Here is an 18,039-nt window from a genome sequence, read left to right as displayed (position 1 = left end):
TGAGATTGAAGTTCTCTGATTTAGTGAGGTCAAATGGAGGTTAAGTTTTCCTTTAGACGTGAAGTAGTTGATATGGAGAAAGTAGGAAAATAGCTTTATTGAAAAAAGGCTTTACCATCTTTTTTCAACTTCTCCATTCCTCCCAAATCTTGGTTTCTGAAGACACTAAAGTTCTACACTTAGATATTCAACTTGTTCTCCCAAATTTTGAGAAATAAAGGCTTCAGACTTCAGTAGTCCCATATCCCCGTGCCTGGTAACAACTTCTACAAAGCTTTTTGTTTCCAGGGTAATGTCTGTAGAATTAAACAGACCTGAGCCAGAAAATCACATATCTTCTACCTTATTCTCTCATATGTTATGGACATAAAAGCATCCTGTAATGCAAAACACCTTTATAAAAGGGAAAATTATTTATTCAGTTGTGGAGGGACCCATATAAGTGCACGACAGTTAGTGCCAAGTGTTTTCAGCTATCTACAATCACAGCTTAGTGATGGCATTATTTATACTTAATTCATATCAAAACCTTAGTTATTCAAATAGTGTTCATAACAGAAGACAACATCTTCTGATCTACTAAGGGAAAAATGGGATACTCACTGCATCTTTATCTTCTTCTCTTTTTTGCTTGGGATGCCCAGTGGCTGACTATACTTGCCACAAACAACTCCAAGATGGTTAATATGAACAGATATTCCGAAAGGAGTTTGCCACTTTTCTGTATCCACAAAGAAAATGTACATTCCTTACAGATCTTTCTATGTGAGCACTTTAGAAATAATAAAGGTATCTTAAAATTGAAGAAAAATAGAAGAGAAAAACTACCCAGCCTATCCTCCACCCTCAACAATAGAATTTTAAATATTTTTTAATTGTAATTACAATGGATAATTATTGAGGATGATGATACACTGATATATTTCTGCCAAATGGATGATGAGAATCATTGATTGTGTTTTCCTGTTTATTGTTGTGGATAATAACAGGAAATTTTCATTGAGGCCAATAAATCTCTGGGGAAGATGGAATTGTGACACCCTTGAGGTTTAGTGTTATAGAACTTATTTAATAGAGAAACTTACATAAATTTGCCCTGTTGATAGGAAAGGACACTAAAGAGAAACAATGAAAGAAAAGAATGTTTGGACTTGTAATCTGGACTCAACACAAGGGCTGATGTGACCTGGGGGTAGGAATTTCCTCCTGGGATTGTGCCTCTGTCTGTAAGCTCCAATAGACCCATATCCTGACAGTATAGCTGGGTTAGAGACAAGAATACAGAATCTGTAATATTGGAAGCCCAAGCCTCTTCAGTACTCAATGCACTTTTATGACAAGGTCACCATGGGCTACTCAAATCAGTGTTAAATAATGGCGTCATTTAATAGTAACTGAACCATAGCAGTGGAAATTAAGGGCACACTGGTGGACCGATGAGATACTACATGACTCTGTTAACTAAGGGCTTGGAGTCAATATCGAACCTTTGGATCCCAGTGGTTTTGAGTAACTTGAGAGGGTCAACAGGGAGGGGCCCTCAGAAGGAAGATTCTGGATTTCCTACTAATATGAATATGATAGTTTAAGAGATAAATTAGAAAAATGAAAGAGTTAAGATCATAATTAAAGATCAATCCAATAAAATGAGCCATTCTTGTTATACAAATATAATCTTAAGCAATATCTTTATGTTTCTATTTATTTAAGATACCACTTTAAGGTATCCATCAGGGTATGTGTCATAAAATATTAGCATTCTCCGCAGCAGCAAAATGATTCTTTGATGTGCCACTGAATTGATTTTTGTAAAAGCTCCATTTTGTGGGGTAAGATAATTTAGAATTTAAAACCATTCTGCATTAGAAAAAATGATCTGTAAGTGACTAGCCACGTGACTCTGAGCAAGTAGTTTAAAATTTCTAAACTCATTTCTTTATTGAATCAGAGACATAAATCATTCCTAAGGAGGTTTACCATTGCACTCACTGTAAAATCACTTTCAAAGCTACATAGAAATAAGAAAAATCCAATAAAATGCAAACTGGTGTATTCTTTGCAACTAGATAATTAACCAAGAGTTTTGGATGTTGAAGTAAGGAGAGTTTACTTAATTAGTTAGGAATTTAAATACAGGCAATATCCAATGAGTTCAATTCAGAAAAGTTGATTTCTAAGTATTGGTAAAAGTTCCCACTATTTTGCCCTTCATCAAGCCCTGGGCAGATGGGATAGAGCAGAAGGACCGAAATCCTAGAGAAGACTTTGGCCCTTATCGCTTCAATTTCTGCACAACTTGCTTAGCACTGACTTCTGCATTCTTGCCCTCCTAGCCCCTTCTCTCTACACCAACAAATGTATACAGATAAATGCACATATGTCCACAGTTCCACATGAATGGGAACATAGATATACACAGATATTGAAATGCAAATGTGAACAGTTAGACTCCCACAGACCTGCTGAACAACTGACAGACTCAAAGCAGGCAGTGCAAAAATGTCCACATAGTCATGAACGATATAGAACTGAGTACATGCATTCAAAATTACATACATGTACAGAGTTCAGCTTTATTCTGTCTGTAAACTACAGCCCTGACATTGAACATAAGCCCTTGGGTATCACAGGTACATGAGTATGCCAGTTCCTTCTTGGAAGACCAAGTCTTGCTATAACAAACTTGATCTTTTAAGGCCTGGGAGAACTGACCTCAGAGATGCAGGTACCTGGAATGAACTGAGCTGCCCATCGTAAAAATATCATGGCTATCAGGTGGGTCCAGAATTGAATATAATGCTTAGTTACTCAAAATGCATCTATTAATATGTATAATACCTTTCATTTGTTTACTTGAGGCTTTGGTTGGTCTTAGGTTTAGAAATATAACTTGTAGTTTGATTCACATTTTTAATATATGCATATACCATGAGGTAAACTAATGGTGAGGGTCACCTCCATGACTTGCATTGTACTTAAGTACTCTGACCACTTAGTAAATATTTAACACATAATTCTAAAATTGTGATGAGATTCTCACAGAAACCTGGTACATACATGTGGCCAAAGAGAATTTTTTGAACTTTTACTATATATTATAAACTCAACTGATAGTAAAAGCAGACCAATCACTGAAATACAGGCACTTACGATGTTTGCTACTAAAGTATAAGACACCTGCAATAGAGAAAAATAATCATTTGGTCATTGGAAATTATCCATATGCATCATTGACAAGTATATTAAAGTAAAAGTTTTTTTAAAAGTAAAAGGTTTATATAAATTCTGATCTTTTCAGCATAGTAGGATCATTACAAAGACTGTCAGAACTGCAGATTTGTCAGGATCCCAATAGGAAAAAACAATTTTGGAGATGATAAAACTTTTGATATAATAAACAAGTTTATTTATCCACTGGCAATTTATTGAATGCCTATTCTATACTCTGCAATCTATGCTCTGCATTAGTTGATAAAAAGGAAAGAAATGGTCTCTGCACTCAAGGAATTTTCAGACTATTGAGGAAGACAAACAAGTGCATGTTAAATGTGAATAGAATGTAAAAAATTGTAATAATGTAGGCAAATTCATAGTGCCATACAGTTTCAGGATATCAGAGAACTAACATTTCAGGAGTTTGTTATGGCTCATTTTGGAGTGGAAGAAGGAGAGATGTAGAAAATTTTGTTGGAAAGATAGGTGCTATCTAGCTAGATATTTAGGATTTTATCTTGAAGATGGTAGAGAGCTGCATGCATATGTATAATGCTGCTGCATAATTGCACTTTGTCCATGTATAGAATCAGAGAGGTGATATGATATTAAGAAGATCCTTATTTATATTTATTTCTTTGTCTACATTTATAGAAAAAGAATATATAATATACAATATATGATATTATATAATATAATATATAATACATGATATAATATATGATATAATATAATATAATATAATATATAATATTATATACTATATGATATATAATATGATATATGACATATAATATATATGATATATATGACATATATATGATATATAATATATAATATAAAATATACTATATTTTATTTCTTTGTCTACATTTATAGACAAAGAATATACAATATATAATATATTATATAATATATAATATAATACTATTATAATAATATAATATATAATATAATATATAATAAAAATAATATAATAATATAATATATGATACATACCATATATAATTACTTGGTCATTGGAAATTATCTAGTATTATCTAGTTTGTACAGGATATATAATATATGATATCATATATCATATATAAATATAATATATCATATATATCATATATAATTATGATATATGATTTTATATCATTATATATATTATATATATTATATATAATTATGCATATGATATATATGATATATATGATATCATATATATAATATATCCTGTACAAACTAGATAATACCATTCTGGATATAGAAACCGGCAAAGGTTTCATGACAAAGACACCAAAAGCAATTGCAACAAAAACAAAATTTGAAAATTGAAAAATGGGATCTAATTAAACCAAGCAACTTCTGCTCACAGCAAAATAAACCATCAACAGAGTGAACAACCTACAGAATGAGATAAAATTTTTGCAAACTATGCATCTGACAAATGTCTAATATCCAGCATCTGTAAGAAACTTAAACAAATTTACAAAGATAAAACCAAACATCCCCATTAAAAAGCAGGCAAAGGACAGGAGCAGACATTTTTCAAAAGAAGACATACATGTGGCCAACCAGCATATGAAAAAAAGCTCAACATCACTGATCATTAGTGAAATGCAAATGAAAACCACAATGGGATACCATCTCACACCACTTAGAATGGCTATTACTAAGAAGTCAAAAAATGACAGATGGCCATTTTCACGATATTGATTCTTCCTACCCATGAGCATGGAATGTTCTTCCATTTGTTTGTATCCTCTTTTATTTCATTGAGCAGTGGTTTGTAGTTCTCCTTGAAGAGGTCCTTCACGTCCCTTGTAAGTTGGATTCCTAGGTATTTTATTCTCTTTGAAGCAATTGTGAATGGGAGTTCACTCATGATTTGGCTCTCTGTTTGTCTGTTATTGGTGTATAAGAATGCTTGTGACTTTTGTACATTGATTTTGTATCCTGAGACTTTGCTGAAGTTGCTGATCAGCTTCAGGAGATTTTGGGCTGAGACAATGGGGTTTTCTAGATATACAATCATGTCATCTGCAAACAGGGACAATTTGACTTCCTCTTTTCCTAATTGAATACCCTTTATTTCTTTCTCCTGCCTAATTGCCCTGGCCAGAACTTCCAACACTATGTTGAATGGAGTGGTGAGAGAGGGCATCCTTGTCTTGTGCCAGTTTTCAAAGGGAATGCTTCCAGTTTTTGCCCATTCAGTATGATATTGGCTGTGGGTTTGTCATAGATAGCTCTTATTATTTTGAGATACATCCCATCAATACCTAATTGATTGAGAGTTTTTAGCATGAAGTGTTGTTGAATTTTGTCAAAGGCCTTTTCTGCATCTATTGAGATAATCATGTGGTTTTTGTCTTTGGTTCTGTTTATATGCTGGATTACATTTATTGATTTGCATATATTGAACCAGCCTTGTATCCCAGGGATGAAGCCCACTTGATCATGGTGGATAAGCTTTTTGATGTGCTGCTGGATTTGGTTTGCCAGTATTTTATTGAGGATTTTTGTATCAATGTTCATCAAGGATATTGGTCTAAAATTCTCTTTTTTGGTTGTGTCTCTGCCCGGCTTTGGTATCAGGATGATGCTGGCCTCATAAAATGAGTTAGGGAGGATTCCCTCTTTTTCTATTGATTGGAATAGTTTCAGAAGGAATAGTACCAGTTCCTCCTTGTACCTCTGGTAGAATTCGGCTGTGAATCCATCTGGTCCTGGACTCTTTTTGGTTGGTAAGCTATTGATTATTGCCACAATTTCAGATCCTGTTGTTGGTCTATTCAGAGATTCAACTTCTTCCTGGTTTAGTCTTTGGAGAGTGTATGTGTCGAGGAATTTATCCATTTCTTCTAGATTTTCTAGTTTATTTACATAGAGGTGTTTGTAGTATTCTCTGATGGTAGTTTGTATTTCTGTGGGATCAGTGGTGATATCCCCTTTATCATTTTTTATTGCAGCTATTTGATTCTTCTCTCTTTTTTTCTTTATTAGTCTTGCTAGCGGTCTATCAATTTTGTTGATCCTTTCGAAAAACCAGCTCCTGGATTCATTAATTTTTTGAAGGGCTTTTTGTGTCTCCATTTCCTTCAGTTCTGCTCTGATTCAATGCCATCCCCATCAAGCTACCAATGACTTTCTTCACAGAATTGGAAAAAACTACTTTAAAGTTCATATGGAACCAAAAAAGAGCCCGCATCACCAAGTCAATCCTAAGCCAAAAGAACAAAGCTGGAGGCATCATGCTACCTGACTTCAAACTATACTACAAGGCTACAGTCACCAAAACAGCATGGTACTAGTACCAAAACAGAGATATAGATCAATGGAACAGAACAGAGCCCTCAGAAATAACGCCGCATATCTACAGCTATCTGATCTTTGACAAACCTGAGAAAAACAAGCAATGGGGAAAGGATTCCCTATTTAATGAATGGTGCTGGGAAAACTGGCTAGCCATATGTAGAAAGCTGAAACTGGATCCCTTCCTTACACCTTATACAAAAATTAATTCAAGATGGATTAAAGACTTAAACGTTAGACCTAAAACCATAAAAACTCTAGAAGAAAACCTAGGCATTACCATTCAGGACATAGGCATTGGCAAGGACTTCATGTCTAAAACACCAAAAGCAATGGCAACAAAAGCCAAAATTGACAAATGGGATCTAATTAAACTAAGGAGCTTCTGCACAGCAAAAGAAACTACCATCAGAGTGAACAGGCAACCTACAAAATGGGAGAAAATTTCTGCAACCTACTCATCTGTCAAAGGGCTAATATCCAGAATCTACAATGAACTCAAACAAATTTGCAAGAAAAAAACAAACAACCCCATCAAAAAGTGGGCAAAGGATATGAACAGACACTTCTCAAAAGAAGACATTTATGCAGCCAAAAAACACATGAAAAAATGCTCACCATCACTGGCCATCAGAGAAATGCAAATCAAAACCATAATGAGATACCATCTCACACCAGTTAGAATGGCAATCATTAAAAAGTCAGGAAACAACAGCTGCTGGAGAGGATGTGGAGAAATAGGAACACTTTTACACTGTTGGTGGGACTGTAAACTAGTTCAACCATTGTGGATGTCAGTGTAGCAATTCCTCAGGGATCTAGAACTAGAAATATCATTTGACCCAGCCATCCCAAGGACTATAAATCATGCTCCTATAAAGACATATGCACACGTATGTTTATTGCAGCACTATTCACAATAGCAAAGACTAGGAACCAATCCAAATGTCCAACAATGATAGACTGGATTAAGAAAATGTGGCACATACTATGAGATATCATCTCACACCAGTTAGAATGGCAATCATTAAAAAGTCAGGAAACAACAGGTGCTGGAGAGGATGTGGAGAAATAGGAACACTTTTACACTGTTGGTGGGACTGTAAACTAGTTCAACCATTGTGGAAGTCAGTGTAGCAATTCCTCAGGGATCTAGAACTAGAAATATCATTTGACCCAGCCATCCCAAGGACTATAAATCATGCTCCTATAAAGACATATGCACACGTATGTTTATTGCAGCACTATTCACAATAGCAAAGACTTGGAACCAATCCAAATGTCCAACAATGATAGACTGGATTAAGAAAATGTGGCACATACTGTGAGATATCATCTCACACCAGTTAGAATGGCAATCATTAAAAAGTCAGGAAACAACAGGTGCTGGAGAGGATGTGGAGAAATAGGAACACTTTTACACTGTTGGTGGGACTGTAAACTAGTTCAACCATTGTGGAAGTCAGTGTGGTGATTCCTCAGGGATCTAGAACTAGAAATACCATTTGACCCAGCCATCCCATTACTGGGTATATACCCAAAGGACTATAAATCATGCTGCTATAAAGACACATGCACACGTATGTTTATTGCGGCATTATTCACAATAGCAAAGACTTGGAACCAACCCAAATGTCCAACAATGATAGACTGGATTAAGAAAATGTGGCACATATACACCATGGAATACTATGCAGCCATAAAAAAGGATGAGTTCATGTCCTTTGTAGGGACATGGATGAAACTGGAAACCATCATTCTCAGTAAACTATCGCAAGAACAAAAAACCAAACACCGCATATTCTCACTCATAGGTGGGAATTGAACAATGAGAACACATGGACACAGGAAGGGGAATATCACACTCTGGGGACTGTGGTGGGGAGGGGGGAGGGGGGAGGGATAGCATTAGGAGATATACCTAATGCTAAATGATGAGTTAATGGGTGCAGCACACCAGCATGGCACATGTATACATATGTAACTAACGTGCACATTGTGCACGTGTACCCTAAAACTTAAAGTATAATAATAATAATTAAAAGAAACAACAAAAAATGACAGATGCTGATAAGGTTTTAGAGAAAAAGTAACACTTATACACTGTGGGTGGGAGTGTAAATTAGTTCAATTAGTGTTGAAGACAGTGTGGTGATTCCTCAAAGACATAAGAACAGAACTACAGTTTGACCCAGCAGTCCCATTACTGGAAATATATCCAAGGGAATATAAATCATTCTGTCATACAGACACATGCATGTGTATGTTCGCTGCAGCATGATTCACAATAACAAAGCATGGAATCCACCTAAATGTCCGTCAATGGTAGACTGGATAAATAAAATGTGGTACATATACACCATGGAATACTATGCAGCAATAAAAAGGAGAAGATCATTTTCTTTGCAGGAACATGGAAGGAGCTGGAGGCCATTATCCTTAGCAAACTAATGCAGGAACAGAAAACCAAATACCGCCTGTTCTCACTTGTAAATGGGAGCTAAATGATGAGAACACATGAACACATAGAGGGAAACAACACACTGGAGCCTATTGGAGGGTGAGGGTGAGAGAAGGGAGAGGATGAGAAAAAATAACTGATGGGTACTAGGCTTAATGCCTGGGTGATGAAATAATCTGTAAAACAAACCCCCATGACACAGGTTTACCTGTATAACAAACCTGCACATGTACCCCTGAACTTAAAATAAAAGTTAAATTTAAAAAGATATGTATATTTCCTTCTATCTAATATGAATTAGATAATAATTACAAAAGCTTAAACTACTGAATTCTGAAACCAGTTTCACTGGATAAAGGATGTGTTTATCGAAGTTGCTGTTGTATGTTGTATAGTGATCTCAACTAATTTATTCTTTTGTAACAAATCTCCCTTAAAGAAAGACAAATTAAAATAAAATGTTTATTATTATGTAAACACAGAACTGTATTGCTTAGTAAATTTTGGTATGTTGACATAATCCAGTCTTTAAAATGAAGTATATTTGGTAAATATTTCATTTTCTCAACTATACAGTAGGCAATAGCTATGTCAAAATAATCTGTTTTTATTTAGAAAAGAGCCACCTTGTTGAGGAAATGCATGAATAAGGCCCCACGGATCAGATGTTCTTCTCTGGAGCATGAAGTTTTTCTGGGAAAAACTTATCTGAATAAAACAAGCAGAAACACTTGTTTTGATTCCTGCTCTCAGTTGGGGTGGTATTGGACACATTTAAAGTATACAATTTGATAAATCATTAATACAAAAAGGTATACAATAAGTACACTGTAAGAAGAGAGTGAAAGTATGGAGGAACTGGAATACTCAGCCTGTAGGTGGAAATGTAATATGCTACAACCACTTTGGAAAACAGGTTAGCAGTTTCTTGAAAAGTTAAACATGCATATACCCTATGACTCAGGTATTTACTAAAGAGAAATGAGGGCATACGTCTGTACAAAGACTCGTAAATGTTCATAGTAGCTTTATTTGTAAAAGCTCAAAACTGGAAACAATGCAAGTTCCATCAATAGGTGAATGGATAAATGAATTGTGATATATCCATAAAATTGAATATCACTTAGAAATAAAAAAGGGATTGATAATTTATATACATGGATGAATCTCAGGATAATTATGCTGAATGAAATAAGTCAAACAAGAAAGCATATATACTGTATTATTCCATGTGTATAAAACTCTAGAGAATGCAAATTAATCTGTAGTGATAAAAAGCAGATAAGTAGATGCCTGGGGGAGGGAGGGTTTTGAGGAGGGATAAGCAAGAGGGATGACAAAGGGGCAGAGAAAACTGTTGGGGGTGACATATGCACTGTCTTATTGTATTAATGGCTTACCAAATTGTGTACTTTAAATATGTACAGCTTATTGATTATTATATGTCAATTATGCCTCAATAAAGCTATTAAAAATTAAGAAAGAAGAGCATGAAGGGGCACTATGAGAGCCAGATGCAGTAAAAAAGTGTGAGGCATGGGATAAGCTACCCTCTATGACCCTGCCATCTACTATGAAGTTTTGTTTGTTTTTAAATAATTTTTGAAAATAGAGACCATATAAACTTTTTTTTTTTTTTTTTTTTTTTTTTTTTTTTTTTTTTTTGAGACAGAGTCTCACTCTGTCACCTGGGCTGGAGTGCAGTAATGGGATCTCGGCTCACTGCAACCTCCACCTCCCAGGTTCAAGCAATTCTCATGCCTCAGCTTCCCAAGTAGCTGGGATTACAGGCACATGCCATCACGCCCGGTTAATTTTTGTATTTTTAGTAGAGACAGGGTTTCACTATGTTGGCCAGGCTGGTCTTGATCTCCTGACCTCAAGTGATCTGCCCATCTTGGTCTCCCAAAGTGCTGGGATTACAGGCATGAGCCACCGTGCCCAGTGAGATGGTATAAAGAATATTTTAAGAAACACTTTTATACTTTTATTGCAGCCAGAGAAAATCATGAATTATTAACCTTTATTTAAAAAAACCCAGGCTTTATTTCTAAAATAACTAAAACATTTCAGATAAAAGTTTTCTTGCCTAGTTCAATTTCAGGTTTTGGCTATTGTGAATAAACTCCTATAAACATATGGGCAAGTTTTTGTTTTCTGGTTTTGACATACGTTTTTATTTCTCAGAGGTAAGTGCCTAGCAATGAATTGCTGGGTCATATGGCAGGTGTATATTTAAATTTTGAATGAATGACCACATATTTTTACAAGGTCATGGTGTCATTTTACACTTCCAATGACAATATGAAGGGCTTGTTTTCTTCACATACTTGTTGACATGTGGTGTTAAGTATGCTATTTCTTCTCTTTTTGGCTTCTATTTTCAGGAAATATCTTTCTTTTTTTCCTCAGTTTTTAAAATTCTTTTTGTTTTTAATTATACTTTAAGTTCTAGGGTACATGTGCACAACGTGCAGGTTTGTTACATATGTATACATGTGCCATGTTGGTGTGCTGCACCCATTAACTTGTCATTTACATTAGCTATATCTCCTAATGCCATCCCTCCCCCCTCCCCTCACCCCACGACAGGCTCCGGTGTGTGATGTACCCCTTCCTGTGTCCAAGTGTTCGCATTGTTCATTTCCCACCTATGAGTGAGAACATGAGGTGTTTGTTTTTTTGTTCTTGCGATAGTTTGCTGAGGATGATGGTTTCCAGCTTGATCCATGTCCCTACAAAGGACATGAACTCCTCATTTTTTATGGCTGCATAGTATTCCATGGTGTATATGTGCCACATTTTCTTAATCCAGTCTATCATTGTTGGACATTTGGGTTGGTTCCAAGTCTTTGCTATTGTGAATAGTGCCGCAATAAACATACGTGTGCATGTGTCTTTATAGCAGCATGATTTATAATCCTTTGGGTATATACCCAGTAATGGGATGGCTGGGTCAAATGGTATTTCTAGTTCTAGATCCTTGAGGAATCGCCACACTGTCTTCCACAATGGTTGAACTAGTTTACAGTCCCACTAACAGTGTAAAAGTGTTCCTATTTCTCCACATCCTCTCCAGCACCTGTTGTTTCCTGACTTTTTAATGATCGCCATTCTAACTGGTGTGAGATGGTATCTCATTGTGGTTTTGATTTGCATTTCTCTGATGGCCAGTGATGATGAGCATTTTTGCACTTGTCTGTTGGCTGCATAAATGTCTTCTTTTGAGAAGCGTCTGTTCATATCCTTCGCCCACTTTTTGAAATATCTTTCTTCACCCCTTCACTTTCAGCCTATATGTGTCCTTAAAGGTGAAGCGAGTGTCTTGTAGGCAGCATATAGTTGCATTTTGTTTTTCAGTCCATTTAGTTACTTAATTTTTTTATTGGAGAATTTAATCAATTTACATTCCAGGTAATTATTAATATATAAGAACTCTTATTGCTGTTTTGTGGTTTATTTTCTTTTTAAACCATCCTTTGTTTCTTTCCTCCTCTCTTACTGACTTTTGTGATTTGATGATTTTCTATGGTGGTATGATTTGATTTCTTAGTTTTTATATTTTGTGCAACTATTATAAGTTTTTGTATTGTGGTTACCATGAGGCACAAATCAATTATTTTGTAGTTGTACCAGGCTTTTAAAGCTGATAACAACTTAACTTTCAATACAAAATGTCTACATTTTACTTTTTCCCCTATTTGTTATTTGGATGTCAAAAAAGTATATCTTTTGTAATTTGTATCCTTTAGTTTATTGTAGTTATAGTTGTTTTAATAGTTTTGTCTTTTGAGTTAATGGGTGCAGCACACCAGCATGGCACATGTATACATATGTAACTAACCTGCACATTGTGCACATGTACCCTAAAACTTAAAGTATAATAATAATAAAATAAAATAAAAAAGTTTTGTCTTTTAACACTCATATTAGAGGTAAAATTGCTTTATGTACTACCATTACAGTACTAGAATATTCTGAATATGACCGTATTATTTATGCCACCAAGTTTTATACTTCTATATGTTTTTTGTTATGAATTTGTGTCTTTTTTTGGTTTCAGCTTAAATAGCTCCCTTTCATGATTCCTGTAAGGCAGGTGTAGTGATGATGAGCCCCCTTAGCTTTTTTTTTTTTTTTTTGATCTGGGAAAATTTTAATTTTTCCCTTATTTCCTTAGAATAGCTTTGCAAGGGCTCGGCACGGTGGCTCACGCCTGTAATCCCAGCACTTTGGGAGGCTGAGGTGGGTGGATCGCCTGAGATCAGGAGTTTGAGACCAGACTGGCCAACATGGTGAAACCTATCTCTACTAAAAATACAAAAATTAGCCAGGCGTGATGGCAGGTGCCTGTAATCCCAGCTGCTCAGGAGGCTGAGGCAGGAGAATGGCTTGAACCTGGGAGGTGGAGGTTGCAGTGAGCTGAGATCACGCCATTGCACTCCAGCCTGGGTGACAAGAGCGAGACTTTGTGTCAAAAAAAAAAAGAAAGAAAGAAAAGGAAAAAGAAAAAAAAGTCAAAAAAAGAATAGCTTTGCAAGGTAAAATATTCTTGGTTGACTTTTTTGTTGTTGTTGTTGTTGTTTTTACAGCACTTGAAGTATATTATTCACTCTCTCCTGGCCTGCATGATATCTGCTGAGAAGTCTGCCGATAGCTGTATTGGAGCCCTCTTGAATATGATATGTTTCTTATCTCTTGCTACTTTCAGAATTCTTTGTCTTTGATTTTTGTTACTTTGAACATGATATGTCTCGGTTAACCCTTCTTTGGGTTTAATTTGGTTGAAGACTTCTGAGCTTCCTGTATCTGCATGTTGCCATCTTTTTCCAGATTTGAAAAGTTTTCAGCCATTATTTTCTTAAATATGCTTGCTCTTCCTTTCTCTCTTTTCCTTCTATAAATTCAATTATGAAAATTTCATTTGAAATGGTCAGGGTCAGAGACTATATTCCACAGATATGTGTAGTCATAGGATTCCCTCCCCACCTAGGTCTGGACAGAACCTCCGACTGGGTTCTGAAGATTGATGGGGCCTCTGCTCAACTGCTAGTGTCAGGCAGAGCCAGATGCTTTGCTTCATAGATATGCTCATATATTGGCTTGCCTCCCAGCCTGATAAATCCTTATGCAGGTCTCTGAGGCTGGGTTACTGCTTAGCTAATCATGTTGAGCTGGGCCAGAAGGTACACTCTGTAGTAATGTCCAAATGCAGACCTGCTTCTCAGCCTGGGAGAGCCTTATGCAGAGCTCTGATGCTGGGTGTCAAAGCTAGACAAAGACTTGAGCCTGGCAAATCTCTCAACTGTGCTTCCTGCAGAGAGATGCTTTTGGCTAATCTCTCTGGTCGGGTGCCTCCGCTGACCAGAATACAGAGCCGCAGCCAAGATTCACATGCTGGTTGCTGTGGGCCCCAACTTTCTATTTCTAGCTGACACCACATAGTCTACCCCTGCTGATACTTCTAATGTTCCCCATTTGGCAAGTGGGCCTCCTGCAAAACACCAAGAATGCTGGGGAAGCTGGATGTCCACCACGGGCTCCCTCTTTATTCCGTTGTAGAAATCTAGGGCCTAGGGAAATCCTTTCTGTGTGGTGGGTGCTATGCCATTGTTGTGGAGAGGTGACATAGTCAAAGTGAAATCATTTCTCTTACCTTTCTAATGTGGCTTCTATTTTCATCACAGTGTGATCTGAGAGCATAAATTGTACAATATTTATTTTAAAAAATCGACTAGCATGTATTTTATGACTCAGAACATGGTCTATCTTAGGGGCTGTTATAAGTGTCCTTGAGAAAAATGTATTATTTTATTGTATGAGTATTGCATTGGTGTCAATCATATCCAGATGATTGACAGTGCTGTTGAGTTCAACTCTGTATATACTGATTTTCTGCTTGCAGAATGCCTTTATTAATCATAGGAGTTAAAGTCTTCAACTCTAATAGTGGATCCATATATGTTTCCTTGTAGTTCTATCAGCTATTGCCTCATCTATTTTATTACTTTGCTGTTGGCCACATACGTTGACCCCTTTATCATTATGTAATGTCTCTCTTTATTCCTGATAATTTTCCTTGCTCTGACGTCTGCTCTGTCTGAAGTTAATATAGTTACTCCTACTTTCTTTCAATTAGTGTTCACATGTACTACACTTGATCTTAGCCTAAAAGCCGAGAAGCGATAATTAGTGTTAACATGTGATATCTTTCTCCATACTTTCAATCTATACGTGTCTTTATATTTAGAGCAGGTTTCCTGTAGACAACATATTGTTGAATATTGTTTTTTGTTCCACTCTTCAAAAATCTCTGTCTTTTGATAGATGCATTTAGATCACTGGTATTTATAGTGATTATTGATAGAGGTGGATTAATATCTGTCATATATTTATTACTGGTCTGTATTCATTTCCCTTGTCCTTGCTTGTTTTTTTCAGATTATGCTGTTTTTCTACCTTTTTCTTTGACTTAAATGAACATTTTATGTGATTCTATTTTCTCTTCTTTATTAGCAAATCAAGTATTTAAGAAAACTTCTTAAAGTGGTGACCACAGTGTTTTCAATATACATTTACAACTAATCCAACTCTATTTGTCAAATAACAATATACTACTTCACAGACAGTACAAGTATCTTATATTAACAAAGTAGTCCTAATTCCTTCCTCTCATCTTTTGTATCATTGCTTTCTTTCATTACACCTATTCATAGGGTATGATCATTGAATACATTGCTGCTATCATCATTTTGAGCAAACTTTTAGGTTAAATATAAGAAAAATAAAAGTTTTAATTTTTTACCTTCACTTTTTCTTTCTCTAATTATCTTTTTTTCTTTATTAAGTTCTGAGTCTGACAAATATCATTGTTTTTTGGTTCCTGAAAAAACTTATTTTAACATTTCTTGCAAGGCAGGTTTACTCTCATCAAATTTCTTCAAATTTGCTTGTCTGAGAAAGTCTTTGTTTCTCCTTCACTTCTGAAGTATAATTTCATAGAGTGCAGAATTCTAGGTTGGCACTTCTCCAAATACTTTAAATATTTAACTCCACTCTTTTTACTTGCATGGTGCATGAGGAGAAGTCCTATGTAATTCTTATCCTTGATCCTCTATAGGTAATTTTTTTTTTTTTTTGGCTTCTGATATGGTTTGGATCTGTGTCACTGCCCAAATCTCATGTTGAATTCTAATCTCTCATATTGGAGGTAGGGCCTGGTGGGAGGTGATCAGATCAAAAGGGTGGATTTCCCCCTCTGTTCTCATGATAGTGAATGAGTTATCATGAGAGCTGGTTGTTTAAAAATGTGTGGCACCTCCCCCGACCTTGGTCGTGCTCCTGTCACGTAAGATGTGCCTGTTTCCCTTTCACCTTCTGCCATGATTGTAAGTTTCCTGAGGCCTCTTCAGAAGCCGAGCAGATGCTATCCTGCTTCCTATACAGCCTGAGGAACTGTGAGTCAATTAAACCTCTTTTCTTTATAAATACTCAGTCTCAGGTATTTCTATATAGTGGTGCAAGAACAAACAAATACAACTTCTTTCAAGATTTTTAAAAATATTTTATTTTCTGCGGTTTAAATATAATTTTCCTAAGTGTATGTTTTTGGCATTTATTCTGCTTAGTGTCCTTTGAGTTTCTGGATCTGTGGTTTGGTCTGATATTAATTTTATGAAATTCTCAGTCATTATTGCTACAAACATTTCTTCCGTTCCCTCTTGTTCTTTTTTTGGCAGTTCCATTATGCACATGTTACTTCTTTTGTCTTTATCTCACAGTTCTTGGATTTTTGTCCTGTTTTTTTTTTTTTTTTTTTTTTTTTCAGTTTTTTTCCCCTTTACTTTTTAGTTTTGGATGCTTCTATTTACTGATCCTTAAACTCACTAATTCTTTCCTCAGACATGTCCAGACTACTAATGAGCCCATCAAAGGCATGATTCATTTCCGTTAAAAGGTTTTTTATTTCTAGCATTTCCTTTTTATCACTTCTTAGAATTTCTGTTTCTCTGATTACATTACTTATCTGTTCTTGCATGTTGCCCACTTTTTTCCATGATATTTCTTAGCATATTAATCATAGCTTTTCTAAGTCACAGTGTGATAATTCCAACACCTCTGTTACATCTGGTGTTTTTAACTACAGTCATCATGTTGCACCATAAGGTCTCTTGCACTTATTACTCCTATCTAACTAAAATTTTGTCAGCTTTGACCCTTCCATCACAGGATAATACACTCTCTCAGCTTTTGTTTGTCTGAGAAAGTCTTCATTCTTAATTTTTGAAGAACAGCTTTCCTGGGTTATTTGTTGACAGTATTTTTCTTTCACCACTTTGAATATATCATCCTATTCTGTCCAGGTCTGTTAGGTTTCTGCTGAGAAATCTCCTACTAGCCTTATTGAAACTTTCTTATACATTAGTTACTTCTTTTTTTCTTGTTGCTTTCAGGAGCCTCTCTTTGTCTTTGATTTTTGACAGTTTGATTATATCTTGGTGTAATCTTGCTTGGATTGATCTAATTGGAGACCTTTGGACCTTCCTGTACCTGGATGTTTATATCTTTTCCTAGATTAAGAAAGCTTTCTTATGTTATTTTAATAATATTCCTACCCATTTGTCTTTGTCTTCTCCTTCTTGAACTCCTATATTTTGAATATTTCCTCTCTTGATCTTGTCCCACAAATCCTATAGACTTTTTTGTCCTTTTCATTTTTTTCTCCTATGACTGTATATTTTCAAATGCCTTGTCTTCAATGTCACAGTCTTTCTTCTCCTTGATGAATTCTGTTGTTGCTGCTCTCTATTGTATTTTTAATTTCATTCATTATTTTTCAGCTTCAGAATTTGTTTAATTTTTAAAAATAATTTTATTCACTGTTAAATTTCTCATTTTGGTCATTTATTGTTTTCCTGATTTTATAAAATTATATGCATTTTCTTGAAGTTCTTTGAGCCTTTCAATAACAATTATTTTGAATTATTGATGATGAAGTTCATATATTTCCATTTCTTTGGGGTCAGCTACTGGGAGCATATTGTGTTCTTTTGGTGGTATGTCTT

At 35.4% G+C, this 18,039-nt stretch overlaps 1 protein-coding gene across 6 annotated transcripts in view; it reads right to left on the bottom strand.

The window, feature by feature from the left end:
* LOC134807349 (membrane-spanning 4-domains subfamily A member 12-like) overlaps window positions 1-18,039 on the bottom strand; it is a 42,786-nt gene that overhangs the window by 2,307 nt on the left and 22,440 nt on the right. For 4 of the 6 annotated variants that reach the window (XM_063784088.1, XM_063784092.1, XM_063784093.1 and 1 more), the window contains exons 5-6: window positions 3,109-3,177; window positions 604-721 (exon numbers count right to left, since the gene is read on the bottom strand). In XM_063784088.1, the coding sequence (XP_063640158.1) occupies window positions 604-721; window positions 3,109-3,177 (187 nt within the window). The remainder of the gene's footprint in view (window positions 1-603; window positions 722-3,108; window positions 3,178-18,039) is intronic. The other 2 variants (XM_063784089.1, XM_063784090.1) reach the window with 2 other exon arrangements.

This window comes from Pan troglodytes, chromosome 9 (genome assembly GCF_028858775.2).
Source record: "Pan troglodytes isolate AG18354 chromosome 9, NHGRI_mPanTro3-v2.0_pri, whole genome shotgun sequence".
Taxonomy (NCBI): Eukaryota; Metazoa; Chordata; class Mammalia; order Primates; family Hominidae; genus Pan; species Pan troglodytes.
This window is presented reverse-complemented; position numbering and strand designations above follow the sequence as displayed.